We start from the raw sequence: 16,049 nt of genomic DNA on the forward strand, positions 1-16,049 counted from the left end.
CTATTCAGTTTTTGAGATAAGAAAAGACTTTATTGATCCCCAGGGGGTAAAGTGTTTAGTTGCAGCATACAGCCAGTGAAAAGAGAAAGAGCAGTACAGTGAAATACATTCCAAAGTACAATACACTATAAGCTAAATTTAACAATAAGATAAGTAAAACATACATGGATTAAACTGGAGCATACATTTAATATTTTAACAATAGCATTACTAAAAATATTTAACAAAAAGGATAGATAAATGTGAATTTGGGTTTATTTTCCAAGTAGGGCTTGAAGGAGCAATAATTAGTCATAATAGAGCCGCATGTGACTCGAGAGGCACGGACTGAGAATCAGTGCCCTGGATATTCATTCAGAGAAGCATTTCGGGTTCACATGCTTGCTGTTGAAAGACAGGTGCAATACTAATTTTGACCTCTAAGTGTCGCCGTAGCAAATCCCCCCTCTACTTCTGCTCCCTGTGTGCTGTCTTTGGCTGTTTACAATATCAATGGCGGAAGTCGCTTCATTCTGTAAGTTTTTGGTCAAATATTCACAAAGTTAACTGATGACAGTTTTATCTAGTGTTGTCGGTGTGTTCGCCTGTAGACGTAGAGTCCGGACGTGTGTTAATTGTGTCGGAATATTTCAGTTTCTACATGTAAATAATGTTCGTGTGTCTGTGTTGATCGCTCCCCTGTCTCACTGTATCAGTGCAGAGCTGCACTAAGGAGGTTAATGTGTTGGGAAACTGAGGGAAAAGCAGCAGTTTATAAACTCAAAGTTCAAGATTTAGGGGTGTAGTCGACTTTGGCGTGCCTCAACAGCTTCAACAGAGCCAGGTAATGGTGAAGTGAACAGTCTGGTTGTTTAATGACGTTAACGGTTCTGATGTTGAATGAGCTGACTGTCCTCACGTGCAGTAACAGCACAACATGTGGTGGATGATTACTGGACACCAGTGATGCAAAACGATGGTTGTGTGATCAGTCGTGGTGGATCAAAGATATACATTTAAAATACATAAATATTTAACATATTTGCGCTGTGTCGTTTAACTTGAGTGCATTTACTGGAAACATTTAAAAGTGAAGAGATAGAGGTAAGCCAAATTCTGAATTAATCTGACAGTGATGTGGTTTGCAGTCACAGATGAATACCCTTTTTTGTATCATTTCAGGACGAAAATAAGTTATAAAATGGTAGCTTTTATACATTTTAACCCTATGCAGTGAAGTTATACACAGTCAAATGCTTATGAATTCCTGAGTTTTATTTTCCGGCATAAAATTTCTATTTTGGGGGGTGAACTGTAACATCGTAAACTGTTGACATGATTCCAATTGTGTGGCTCAAATTAATTATTTGCCATTTAATGGTCCAGCGTGGCAATATTAATGCTTAAAATTACATATTCCAGCATAAATAAACTAGACAGGGTCTGTGAGCAGGAGAATGTGTTTGATGATTGTTGAGAGCAGGAATAAGTTAAATGTTTCAATTAGGCTGGGTTGTTATTCTGCTGCAACAGGCTTCAACAGGCTTCTTTTCCTTTCTTGTTCTTATCTACTGGTCAGGTTTAAAGGCCATGGGTGAGCTCAAAACATCCTGACAAGTTTTCATTATTCTAAACAATTTAAAAGAGTTTTCACAGCTGGCAGTTTGAGTTCAAATAATGTGTAATTTAGCTTCAAAAGTTTCTAATTAAACTTTTCTGCCAAGAATGATTCACCGCAAGCTGCTATGTGCATATTTCAGTTTTGTGACTGACACACTGGACTTTGGCATGTAAGGGCTCTGCCCCTAAAAATTAAACATTAAACATTTTTTGATCAGGTGAGTTCCATTTATGATACTTTGATGATTTGATAGTGGTGTGTCTTTCGGCAATAGTGTATAACAAACAGTTGAAAAAATTGCCCCCCATAAATGACAACAGTATAATCATTTGTCTTTGTGCTTGAGCAATCCTATATCACTTAAAAATGATAAATAATAACATGGTAGCCCATATGAGGAAATTGAATTATACTATGTTGCACTCTGATATTGACATCATCATAAAGGCTCCAGAGGGTTTTCTGTCATTTTTGGTTAACATTGCATTTTGATTTTTAGGTAGTACATTATATGGTATTTGATGGTATGAAACGATGCCACCAAAATCATCTCAAAAATGTTGTGTTTTTTCCTCTGCTATTTTCATTCACTTTAGTGTAATTTATTCTGATGCCAATGAATGGCTGTACAATGACTACTTAACTTTTCACTTAAAATTTTAGTTGTAGCCCTCAAGAGAGGTGAGAATTCCTTCCTGTATTTTAAAGATGAAAGTTCATACTAAATGTGCTATTTTTGAACCACTATGTTCTAGAAATTCCTGACACTGTCTGTCAACTGGTCAAACAGTCTTAACGATAGCACAAGATATAACCCTGACTCTAACCCATGAGACTTTCTGAAATGATGAGGCCATGGCTCAAGGATCCGCAGAATTGTTCATGGCATGTTGGGGGGTGGTGGTTCCTCACAAACACCAAGGTCTGCCACCAAGGTCTGCCCTTTGCCCTGACCCATCGGAAAGGGTGTTTGTGGAGCAGGGAGCCTTAATGAGACAGTAGTGGAAACATAGCATTTCAGACAGGGGGTGAAATAAGGGTTTTCCAAAACACTAGTTAAAAAAAAGTGGGGGGTTTTTAGCTGAAAACAATACAGGGTACTAGAAGGACAGTTTGAATTGTTAAAAAGAAAAAGCACAGTACCCCTTTTGAAAAAAAAAAAACTGTTGTATCTTGAATGACAGATATCCACTTTTTGTTATCATGCTCAAGTCTGCTGTATGGTGTTTATATTTAGTCCGCATGTGTCAGTGAGAATAATTAGCTTGGAGGAGTGCTGGGTAACTGATAAGAGCGGATTTAATTGACTTCCTTAAATTGAAAAGAGGGAAATGATGAATGAAAAAGATAAACACAAGAAGAATAGCAACAGTATCTGTCTGTCCCTCCTCATTTCCAGGTGAGTCAGCTGATTGAAAAAAGGTCTCCTGTGGATTCTGGCCATGGATGAAGAGATGACGCCTTTGGACTGTCTCCTGCCCTCAGGTACCATCTTTCAAACACACAGACCCCTAAAGCGATTATATTTAGATTCAACAAGTGAAGTTTGCAGGTTTATAATGAAGCCTGACTGATATGGAGAATAGATATCTGTCTTATCTGAATCTATAACACAGATATCTGTGTGATAAGGTATTTGTTTCTGAAGTGGACTCACTAATGTATGTAGAACATAGTTTGGCAACCCCTCTTGCTTAAATATCCAAGACATTAGCCACGGTTACATGAGGAGTTTTTCATCTTTCTGAGAAGAATCTTTCTGAATAACTTTCAAACTTTCAAAGTTTGGATCAAAAACAAACTTTCCGTAGCAGTTCAGTGCTGACTGCTTGCCACCATTGTAAAAATTGAGGAGCGTCTCTAGTTGGGTCTTACGTCATATCTGAGCATTTGCTGAAAGAACGTACCCTGACAACTTTCCGTTTGAGTGGATACATGATACCTTAAAGGGCAACTCCGGTTTTTGACACCTGGACCTTATTTATAGGTGTGTGCATGCTCATGTTCTCACTCAGACAAACATCGTGCAGCTCGGAGTCCTTCAGAAGTTATTTAGATCCAACCGATTTTAGCCGCACTTAGCGGGGGCCACGGCAAGGGAGTTTCAGTGCGGGACATAATCTCTGCAAAATCGCTCATTTCAGCTATATTTTTTCATCCATCGCCAGTGTTATCATAAAGTCAGCTCGTCTACCGTCTTCAGGTGGGTCAGCTGACCCAGAGCTGACCTGGTAAACAAACGTTTGACGGTTATCCTTACCGGTTTGAGTCTGAGTACACGGACGAGGAGCTCCATGAAAGAAGGATGAAGAGGGAGAAAGATGAAGAGCTGGCTCGATAACAACAAACAGGAGGACGTCCACGACTCAATGCGAACAGGTGGTGGGCTTGTGATGTTTGTCTGAGTGAGAATATGAGCATGCACATACCTATAAATAAGGTTCAGGTGTCAAAAAAACGGAGTTGCCCTTTAATTGGGGTATCATGTTTCATTTGGGGTTTGGGGAAAGGAATATTCCACCCCTGTGGAAGCGATGAAATGTCCATTCGAATTGGCACTTTTCTTGAATGAGGTGTATACAACGGTTAAATTCTTTCCGTTTGAGCAAATAAACCGAATGCGAGCGAAATATTTGGGTCCATGTATTCGTGGCTATTGTGTGGATGGCAGCATATGTTGCTTGATGAGCTGTGTCTTGTTCCCTATGGCACCTTTTTCAGATGTGTTAACCACCCATTCTATATGGGCACTGCTACATCTCTAGATGCTGGCTTTTGACCAGTGCAGTGATTAAAAAAAATAAGGGGGATGCATCCGCTCCTCTTAGAGGCCAAAGATTTGGTTTCCAGGATTACCAAAAAGAATGTCAGTCTTAGTTTTAAAGCCAGCTAGCAGAGTTGACAACATTTAGTTCAGTTTACTTTATGCACGCATCCCTTGCTTCAATGGTCAGTATATTCCTCTGGTCACCACCATCACCATCAAGACTATCTTACTGTACAAAAAAAAATTAGGCTTAAGTAGCTCTTTTTTACTTCTTCTAGCAACATATGCAAACAGCAATGCTTTCAAGATGTTGTTTGCTTTGTTTTCTTACACACTCTAACTTCAAATCCATATCCACCCACTTCTGCTTAGCCAATAAAACATGACAAAGACCTGTATGTTGATCTTGATGCTTGATAAAGATATCTAAAAGCCAAACGTTGACATCACTATGGCTTCGTCCATTATTTATGCATTCAGTGATTAATACTCGAGCTACTGCTGAGTGTAGGACACCCACACACAAACGCAGAATCTGTACGTGTCTGATCAAAACACACACTTGCTCACATCACTGTCACACTTGTCTTGCTCCTTCTGCTTCTTCCCCCTCACTCTGACACACAAGCCATCTTAGGGGAATTCAAACTCAAAAACAAATCACTTGCACTTTCATGACAACGTGTGTATGTATGAGATGCACTTCTCTGTAGCCTTTTTGTTCTGCTGCGTACATAATGAATCTTCACAGAAGCAGAGTTTGAAGTGTTTGCTTGTTATGTTAGTTGTTTGAGGGGAAAAAAACAACTGAAGAGGCATCTTGATCACTGAAGTAATTCTAAAAATAAATAATCTTGCTCCTGAATGAAAGCCCTGTCATCTTGTGAATTTTCTTTGTTCAGAAACCAACTGGAAAACCAAACTCAATTTGACACAAAATCAACTCTGTTGGGTGTTTTTCTTCACTCAATTCCTGGGGCATTTATTCACATAATGGTTACAAGATTTATAATCCAAAAAGTGTGCATCAGTCAATACTCAGAGAAGAAAATTCTCCAGATGGTCAGCTCTGACTGCCATTCTTTGCTGCCTTCAGCTGGTAATCTCAGGTCAGTGTTTATGTGAGCTCCCTTGTGGTCAGTGAATGTGGAGGATGGAAACTCATACAAGCCTGAGGGAAGGTTTTATTCAGAGATATAAAGGTCAAGGGGATGGTACAATGTTTTGGCCTGTACTGGAGACATTTAGAACATGTAGCTCCCACCATCATATTCTGCTTTTTTTTTTTTTAGCTGTGTCTAAGGAAGTTTTTCATTTATTTTGAGAGGTAATATTGTATGTGGAACATTTTTTCAACAAACAAGAAATTATTTCCTGAACATTCTTACTGTAATAAAGGAGGCTGAGGGATTGCCCAAAGATTGTACAGTTCAATGCCAGGAACTGATTCTTGAGAGAGCTGTGATGATCAAATAAGATCAAAGACAAAAAAAAGAGGCTGTGGAGACAAGATTGAGTGCAAAAAAGAAAATAAAGTTTGTCAAGGTTCCGCATGAGGCTGGCAATTGGAAACCATTGAAACACCAAGCCAAAAAGATGATTTTAAAGCAGAAATAAAAATGTTTACAGCTTGGTACAAAAATGGCTTCTGTCTCAATCTGCACACACTGTAAAGGAAGGGGTAAATAGTTTTTAACTCAGAAGATATTAAGATTAGTTGGCCCAATCAGAGGCACAGCTCTGACCCTATAGGTAACTATGAAGAAGCTCAAAGCCTCGTTTCTAATATGGCTCCCACCAATGACTTGCAACGTCAGTGAATGCTTCACCAGGTGTTGAATATTTTGCTTTGACTACAACTCCAGTTTCACCGCACATCCAACCCCAAACTGTCAAAAGAGTTTAAGCTGAACAAGAGATTGAAAAGTGATACATACCAATATGTAGATTTAGGTTATAAACCAACCAACCTACCAACCCTGGCATTCACTGAGCATGATACTTGGGTGGACTCTTTTTTTTTTTTACTCACTTTTTCTTTGTATGCTTTTATGGATTTTAGGACTTTTGTGTTTTTTATTGTTTTCTTTAAGTCATATTTGTGCACTTTTCTTCCCTTATTGGAGAAAATAGTACATTGTGTAGAACAAGAAACGGAGGGGGTGGGGAGTGACAGGAATGTGTAGGGATGGGGATTGATAAGATTGTTTATCGACTCCCTTATCAATTCCTGTTGTATATATTCTTGGTACAGAAAGTAGCTTTACAAATTTTCTGTGTCAACAGCATTTAATTGAATTTAAACTGTAAGTGAAAAAAATGTAATTGGTCCCTGAGTCTGGATATTTCTGGGCATAATTATACAGAAACAGGTAAAAATTGCACACAATGTGATGTTGATTGTTGCAATATATTGATAATTCAGGTAGGCCATCTAGTGTCTCAAAGTGGTTATAGCAATGTTTTAAGTTGTTTGGAAGCTTTTTTTTAGTTATGAAGTCAGCAATGGGCCTTTCAATTGCCTGTTAGCTTTTGACATCTAAAATTCTCAGTATTTTTTACAAAGAGTTGATGTGATATGTTTCTGTGATGAAAGTTGAAATTCCATTCTGAAGCTGAAGTTATACTGATGTATGTTAACTGCTAGCATGTAAATGCAGTTTCCCCTATACATTAGCATCAAGCTTGCACTATTTTGTTATTTTGGTAAATAAGGTGATTTATACCATTCTGAATGTACTGCTACGATATTGATGGATTGAAACATTTCTTATCGATTCTCCACAGGAACCGGTTATCGATTCCCATCCCTAGGAAAGTGGCCTTATGTTGCACCTGAACATAGACTGCCCACTTTAGGGCATATATCTAAATTACTAGTATGAACAGGACAGTTTTGTTCTATGATTTCATGTGATACTTTGACTTGTTTCAGAAGTGATACACTTTAATAGCAAGAATTTGCTATATGAGTAAGCTATATTGAACTAGTTTCACAGTTTTTTTTACACATCAGACACATTATTCCAGCTCATTGTGTTTGATATATAATTGTTCATTTCCAAAAGGATTTTATTTTGGTATTTGAATTGTATTATTTAACAGTAAGATTAACAAATTCTTATGACAGCTCTTCATAGTGTACTCAGTCCCATCCCTCATTTAAATTTATCAGAGTATCAGTTAATAGACCACGCAATATGAGCACACAGTATTATCCTTGTTAGCTGATATACTATCTTCAGAGCCTGAATAGAACTGGATTTTGTACCACTTATAGCTGACACCTGCTCTTTTGTTGTAATGTGTTTTCCTTCTTCCATTGTGTATCTCTCTCTCCTTCTCCTCTGATTGTTTCCAATCCCTATAATCCGCTTGTTAAACTACAAAGGCCAGTGTAATTGTTCTTCTGTGTACATATGTTTGTATATACTTGACATTCTCACACATGTGCATCTGATACGCGTTGAGCAGAAACTCAGAGGTAGTGTTGATTTTCTGTGCTTGTACAGCTGGAAAATCAATAACACACAAAGGCCAACGTCAGTCAGAAGACACTAACACCGGATAGGAGGCTATCAGCAGCACTGAAGCAGCCATCGAAACAAATGTTTACCTAAATGCGTTAGCTTAGCATTACTTGCTGCACTCTTGAGTTTGCTCACTGTAGAAATCCAAGATTTATTCTTAAGATTTCACAGGGTGTGCAAATAATGCCCCAGACGGTTACAGAACAGAGCAGAGCAGAGCACACACACACATACATAGACATAGACATACACATACACATCCTCCTGATAATTTCCTTCTGCTGATAAATCCTCCCTTGCTATCAAAGGTAAAACATGTGATTAAGACTCCCTCTGTTATACACTTTAAATATCTATTTCCCAACTGCACTGCGCAGAGAAACACTTCCCACCCCCCATTAGATAAGTTTAGGTTGTATTTCTATTGCGACTTACGTTTAATCTCTGCAGGAATTGCTTATCAAGACTCTCGATGGAGAATAAAAAAAACAGCCCCTGGATGTCTGCATTTTAAAACCCCTTCTGTGCATGGGTTGCCTTTTAAATTTCACCATTTAATTATAAATGTCTATTCCTGGAGTATCTTTGTGCTTGGTTGTGTGCTTGGAATCTGTGGGTGTGTGTTTGTGTGTGTTTGTGGTATTTATGCTGTCTAGCACTTTTTAAAGAACCCCAAGGTGACATATCTTTGAACGGAGTGCATTAAAGGCCACGCACCTCCTCATGCGTGTGTGTGCGCCAAGGTGAGTGTTGGTGTGACGAGGGGTTATCTGAAAAGTCACGCCTGGTTGGGTTTGTCTTTTGTTCTCTGTACACCTACAGCCAATTAAGAGACAAGACTGACAAATCTACCCCTCCTCTCCCCCCTCCTCACCTACCCCTCCTTTTGCCCTCCTTTCTTTTCTTCCTTCTCTGCGTCTCCTCTTTATCCCCCCTTCCTCTTCCTTTTTACCATACTCTGCTGGGGTTGACTTTCCTATTGGAAATGACCTTCCAGTGATGTGAACTTTTTAACAACATCAAGACTGCCGCAGCAACAAAGTCACAAACCCAAAGGACATTTTTTTCTTCACACCTTCTCAGCCAAGCCAGAATGTTCTTTACACTTGAGGGAATAAATTTAAGAAGTTATTTTTTTTCAGGACATAAGGTGATGCACAAGATTTCATGAAACCTTAACATTTTCCTTCACTGTTGCTTACTTTGGCCTCCTATGATCCATATGAAAAACTGTATTTGGAGAGATGAAACTATATTAGCTATGCTGTGCTACAGAGCACAGGACCAGGGCTCTCAAGTTTCGAAAGCAGACTAGAGTGCCCCCCCCCCCCCCCCCCCCCCCCCCCCCTGCAGCTTATAGGAATGGAGGTCTTTCATAATTTTTTTGTTTTTCTACATAGACGCCTCAATCCACTGCTAGCTTAGAAGGTAACAGCCCTCAACATATCACAACATCAAATACTACAAAATGCTAAAAAGAAACTCAGGAAATCTTCGTCATCAACAACATTTTGCCTTAAAAAGACAGGTTTTTTTAGGTTAAAATTTCAATAGCTCTCTCATTTTTAAATTTGTTGATACTAAATCACCTCTCATGTGTCCTGGACATCCTCTCACAACTTTCACAGCTCTTAGTTTGTTAATAAAAACTCATAAAAAACCCACTGAGACCATAATCATACTCGCTATGAATGTGCTTTTTTCAACTTGGAATTTCAGTAGCTTAATTTATTGACAAGAAATCACCTCTGATCTCTGACCAACCTTGCTTTAAGTCCAATGCTGGCAGGTATAGAGTGAGTGACTGAAGAGGCAGTCACACTGTCAAACTGTACTGTACTTAAGCGTGCTTCAACCCTAAAGTCTGGTTCATTTGGCCAGGACTGCAAGTGTGCCGTGCTTTCTGGAGAGAGGCCTCAAAATGAACTCAAAGCCATCATTTTCCCTCTTGAGTTTTCCTGAAACAGACGAGTATGTTCAAGGAAGAATAACTTTTAAACAATAATGAGTTTCATTTTAATAAAGACAGTTGGACATACTGTTGCTGATGTCCTCTCGACACATGAGGCAAGCCTATTACGCTGAGGCAAGCTTGGTGTGTGAGACACACCTTCTTAGTTTATGCCAATTGCGAGCACACAGGCCACCCGGGAACCTCCACAACAGCAATGCAACCGCCCTACGGCCACCTACACTCCCACCAAATAAAGTTATGGTGAAGGACCACTGCAATGCACATTACTAAGAAGCACAACATGATTTTAAAAAGAAAAAAAAACTTTGGCCTCAGACAGGCTAAGAAACAACTTATCAAACATGGTAACAATATATACGATCTTATATGTCATATTCTAAACCTTTTTTTTAAATCACTGTCACGTAAAAGCACCAGCTTTTGAATAGGTCTGTCAATTCCAGACACTTCTGGTTGCCAACCTCTCATCTTCTACTTGAACGTTGACCCTGCGGGTTAACCCATCAGACCTTTCTGCAGCTTCAACCACCAGTCTCAATCACCACTCATCTTTTGTCAGAGTATGCTCTTTAATAAGAACAATGTCTTTGACTTTCAGGTCACGATGAGGCACTTGCCACTTCTTTTGAAAAAGTTCAGGAGGTACTCTCTTTACCATTGACTCCATCCAGCAATGCAACTGCCCTGTGGCCACTTGCATCATGAGATCCTCACATAAGACTTGCTTAAATCATAAGGATTTCCTTAGTGATTCATGACATGTTGTAGGGGCGGGCCTTAAACACCAAGATCTGAAGCTCAGCTTGCAACAGGCCTTCAAAGGGCTGGCCAATGAGAAGAAAGGGGATTTGTGGAACAGGGAGTCTCCCAACAAAGACTGGGAGCTAAAGCAAACATGCAAAAGAAGTTACCAACTAGCTTAAATTGGAAATCTTCCAAAGTACAGCGTGAAAATGCTAACTAAGTTATAAACTTGCAATTTTAAACTCTACCATAAATCAATCATTTGTAGTTGCTGTGTGTCTCCTGTAGAGGACAGTCACTAGTATTTCTAGCATGGTCTGATTAATTTGAATACTTTCACTTGAATGTGAGGATTTGATCCAGCTTATACGGATTGTTGGGGTGTTCAGTTACTCTTTGAATGAGTTTTAATATTCATTCAGTCATGTTTCATCGTAGATATTTGAAGCGCTATCATCTGTCATTGTCAGACTGTATGATTCATACCTCTCCTGGTTCTACCCCTTCATTTTCTGCAGGCACACAGAGGATCTGTCTGATCATCCTGAACCAGCCTCTTGATAAAGACTACCTACACATCCTCTGGAGTAAAGGTATATTCTCACACATCAAACAGCACCTTTTTTTTCACCTTGTTCTTGTCTGTATGAGTTTGGCACTGGGCATGTTCCCCTGTCTTTACACTCACTAGCCTGTGCTCTGTTGCCTGTGTAGCCTTTGTTATGCAGTCTTAATTGCTGCCATGTTGCTGAAATATGAACGTGCCCCCTCGCTGCCCGCTGTACACTTTCCCTTTGTGATTTCTTATAAAAATTGAAGTTTTTTTCCCTTAAATAACAATTTTTCTGTCTGCAATGCTGACTTTTTATCCTATTCTCTTGTAGCTGAATGACCTAAAATGTACAACCTAAAAATAAGCCAGTAGGCAGTAGTCACTAGAAATTAAATGTCATCTTTCTGCAACTGAGACCATGACGTTTTTGTACCATGATTTAATTGGATTATGGTATCTGAATTAGATTATTTATGGCACAAGCATCAACAGGCAGAGGGTTATTTCACTTATATCATCCTTAGGTGAACAAATGAGAGCTTTGAAATGTAAACAGCCTGAATGCTTTTCATTTTACACTTTCACAGGTCATCAGCTTTCACTGCTCGGAGCCAGCGAGTTAACTGTATATTTTGTTTCCATAACAAATGCTAAATCCTTCTGAAAGCAAGCTTTTAGCAGTTGTAAGGTCTCAAGGTAAAATGCTGGCACATCCATTCAGACTCATTCAAGTGTGTCTATATACACCACAGATAATTGGTTGGTAAATAATGTGAACACGGTGATAGCAGTAAGCGTCCATTCCCCTCAGTAGGGGAGAGACGGGGTCGATATAAACAAACCCACTAGACCTTAGACTCCTGAATTCAGACTGTGGCTTTCCAGTCACAACACATCAAGCCTCAGCACTGTCTCTGTGCTGCTGGTGCTCATGACTCTAAGGCCTCCCACAGCAGTCAGTGTGGGGGATTTGTCTGGTAAGTACAGGAAATAGCTTGTGTTCGTGTTTTACACAAATGGGCAGAAGAAGAAATTTACAGCAAGACATTTATTTCTGGGTGGTATCTAAGGTATGAAAATAATTTAATAGAGCACTCCATGACTCGGTCATAGAAAAAGACAAAGAAATTCAAAGCACTCCAAATTGTGCACAAAAGTGAGGTAATGAAAGAAAAAAATAGGGTTTTAAAGGGACTCAGAGCCCTGGACTCCCTGAGGTGTCTCTTAAGAGATAAGTTGATGCTACTTGACTGTGATGTCTTAAATATGCAAAGCTGACTTTGAGCCTTTAAACCAGACAGTGTCATCTCAACCTGGAGTCTACAACTTTGTTTTTCCTTTAAACCCGGTGAGCTGATCAGGAGTAGAGTCTGACTGAACAGAACTAGCTGAGCGAAAACTCTGGATTAACATATTTTTATGCAGTTTGTGAGTGGTTCCATCAAATACAAATGTGACAGATCAGGCTGGTTTGGAAAATTAAAAAAAAGACAATTCACACTTTTTGCAATCAGGACAGTAAGGACCTTGTTCGGCAGCATAATTCGCTATAAAAGATAGAAGGCTCAAAAGAAAATTATGAGGCAGATCTACCCTGTTCTCAAACATTGCCACTGGTTGCACCTTTGTTCTCAATTTGATGACTGCCATACTCTCCAAGGCTCTTCTAGATTAACATAGATAAATGCCTCTCCTTTCACAACAAAAGTGCACAAGTGTGCACCCTCTAAAGTCACACAGGATCAAAAAGAGAAGTAGAACAATCATGGGATTAGTTTGCAATCACCTGTCCTTGTTTGACGAGGAGATATACCTCCATGGCCAGGATTATCATTAGGTAATATACATGGTTTGCTTTGAGAAAACACTTAAGTTTTGATGGACTTGTCATTTACAGGTCTTAAATCTGCCAAGATAGTAATAATTTGGAACAGATTTGTGAATAAAACAATTAAGATTTTGAATGTGTGTCCTGAAGAGAGGAAGAAGCCAGCTTGAATATTTTTGATACATTTCAGGAAAGTTAAAACTTTGTTTGATCCATAAGTATGCAGGATGTCATGTCTGTGGATCTCAGTAAACATAGATCGTAAGTAAGATAAAGAAATTCCCATGTTAAAGCTAGGGGCAGCTGTACAGTGGATGCCTCTTGTGTGACATACCAGTTGTTGAATAATGGAGATAGTGCTGCTGGACCTGGACAAACGAGTAGGCTTGATTGAAAAGTATCACACATTCATTGAGAGGTGTCATCAGTGAAGGTCTCACGCCCATTGAATTAGAGTCAAAGGGTTTAAAATCCAGAGTCAGAGGAGAAGCAATGATCATAACTTGTAAGTACTCGTTTATTTTTATGTTAAAAGGGCTGTGAGAAGTTTCTAAGTGATCTTGCAAAAGTCTCCCTTCTGGATATATGCCTGTTTGTAATTCTTCCTTTAAAATGAGATTATCAGCACCAGATTTACAGGTTAGAGGTTATTTCAAAATCCTACTTCTTAGCTTCTTGATTGGGGCAAGCAGGACTGGATTGGTTTACAGTTCACCATAGTCTCTATGACAACACCACGCTGGCTAGTGTAGTTTAGTAGTAAAAAGAGAGTTCTGTGTTTTTCTCTGCTGAAAACAATTTTTAGGATTAATTTTGTAGGGTTGGTGGACACAGAAGCCTGACTGTCAGACAGAAAAAGGACAGAAGAGCAGAAGTAAGCTAAACAGGAGAGTGATGCAGCCTGAGCTAAAGGCTAACACAGGGGCTCATATCAACCTACAGTCAGCAGTTTTTCTGCAGTGGTCTGTTCAAACTTGAGTCTATCAATAAAATGAAGAATGATGCTATGTTAGCTCTGCTTGGTAGATGAGCGCTGGCAGGACATAACCTAGATTCACTGAAGTTATACATTACAGACACCTGGATCAAAGGAAGCCAACAAAGTAATGAAAACTAGATTGACAAAAAAAAAAAGTTAACTTGAACTAAAACAAGAAAAATTGTATCTTATTGAAATGCTGTATGCTTAAAAAAACTAAATAGAAAAGTTAGTTTTTATATTTGGCACCGGACTTTTCACACATCCCCTATGGTCAGTCTCAGGAGCTGGAGTGTTATTTCCTTTCGCCTCCTTATTCTATTTATTCCATAGCTGTTGTCAGATTGTTCCCTGAAAAATCCCTTTTGCTTGTGTTTTGTAGACAGCTGTGTTCATTCAACTTGTGTGAATACAGTATTTTCAATTGTTGATTTTCAGTTATGTTCATTCCCTTTTTTTGCCCCTAAAAAGTTTGTAAACAATTAAAAACTAACAGTAGAACTGATAAAAACAAAAGGTAAATTGAGCATTTTCACTGATAGAAAGACAACACTGAACAAAAAAGCATAAAAAGATAATTGAAAGTGGACTGAAATTGATATGAAAAATTAAATCAGAGTAAAAACTTGTGTAAATTTCAAAACTGTTCTAGCCTTGGTTTTAGACATTCATAATTAACTAATCAGAAATAGTCACTATGGAGAGCAGTTCTGCTGCTGCTCAATTGAAGTCTGTTTGGTAGACAGATTAAAACTTCTCACACAGGCAGGAACTTTACTAATGTCCTAAAAGTAAAAATAATAATAATAAAGGATCAAACATGACCCGTTTTGTTCTGTAATGTCAACACTCAAATGAGTTAGTACTTAATTTCAGGAACGCTTGATGAACAAGGCCTAGTGTGAGTAAATAAACAGAAAAAAGTCTGAAGTTTGAGGGCGTGATTAAAACCACATCTGTTTGAGTTCAGATGAGCACAGCTTTAATATTCTTATCAACTCCACAAAAACCCAAGAAGAATCTGAGTTCATTCTGTTGCTCAGCAATCACAAGGCAAGACAGACACTTATGATTTAATACCTTTATATCTGAAGACCTCTAGAAACTGTTAAATACCACTAGATAAAGCAATTTCCTTGTCCGATCTCACAACCATGGCTGCCTTGTGCCTGAAGAAAAGTAGACTATTGAATTAAAGAATAGACATTGAAGCACTCAAAGGAAGGAAAGCAAATGGGTTAATTGCTTCTACATCCAGTGTAAGTCAGACATTGTCCATGTGGAATAAAGAGAGGGCAGTTTTCTAAAGAATTACACAATGCTCTCTAGAATAAAATTGCTTATTTTTTCAGGAAATTGTAGCTGTAATATGATGTGAAATGCATTCAGAAACCCATTTATATTGTTTTCCGTGCAATCGACATCTCAATTGGAGACAGTTTTTCAATATACAACTCAAATTGTGTGTTTGCCATCAGTGTGGGGTAATATTAAACTTTTGATTTTGTATCCGCACTGTTGATTATCACTGACCCTCCTCAGTGTATGGAATTATATTTCTGGCTTAATATCTGATTGCTAACTGTGACCAGATCAGCAGAGTGTAACTGATGTGGTTATCCCCCAGAGATTCAGTTTTACGTTGATGCGTTGTCTGGCTGTTGTGTTTCCTTTGGCTTATTGTTTCTCTCATATTTTATTTTCCAATTCAAAACTTTTAACTAGAACAGAGCAGGATCCTTGAGCAAACTTTGCATCAAATCATCTATATCCACCTGCATTTTTAGGTGACCACTGTGAGAAAGATGTACAAATCAGATGCCCTCTGAAAATATGATTTAGCTTGATAGTGTCATCAGATATTTGCTTCCTCTCATAAGTCTACTTGTAAAAAAAAGTTTTTTTGGTGGCTTCCAAAGTGCCGAAAGCTGTGCTATGGTGCGGATGTCAGAATTTGGAGGCTTTCTTGATCATTTTGGCTCCTGGCAGCAGTGCACATGGGACTTGAAGAAGTTTTGACAGGATGAAGTTGGAGCGTGAATGGCATATCACAGATCTCTGGCAGTGTGCTGG

The 16,049-nt window shown here is 38.8% G+C and overlaps 1 protein-coding gene across 3 annotated transcripts in view; it reads left to right on the forward strand.

Moving 5' to 3' along the window:
- Positions 1-433: 433 nt before the first annotated feature.
- Positions 434-16,049, forward strand: part of tpk1 (thiamin pyrophosphokinase 1) — a 91,103-nt gene continuing 75,487 nt past the window's right edge. For 2 of the 3 annotated variants that reach the window (XM_074693929.1, XM_074693931.1), the window contains exons 1-3: positions 434-514; positions 3,000-3,085; positions 11,135-11,209. In XM_074693929.1, coding sequence (XP_074550030.1) covers positions 3,043-3,085; positions 11,135-11,209 — 118 coding nt within the window. In that variant the 5' untranslated portion in view covers positions 434-514; positions 3,000-3,042. The other variant, XM_074693930.1, reaches the window with a different exon arrangement.

Source organism: Halichoeres trimaculatus, unplaced genomic scaffold (genome assembly GCF_033239565.1).
Source record: "Halichoeres trimaculatus isolate MK-OKI-2021-1 unplaced genomic scaffold, fHalTri1.1 fHalTri1_scaffold_18, whole genome shotgun sequence".
In the NCBI taxonomy this organism is placed as follows: domain Eukaryota; kingdom Metazoa; phylum Chordata; class Actinopteri; order Labriformes; family Labridae; genus Halichoeres; species Halichoeres trimaculatus.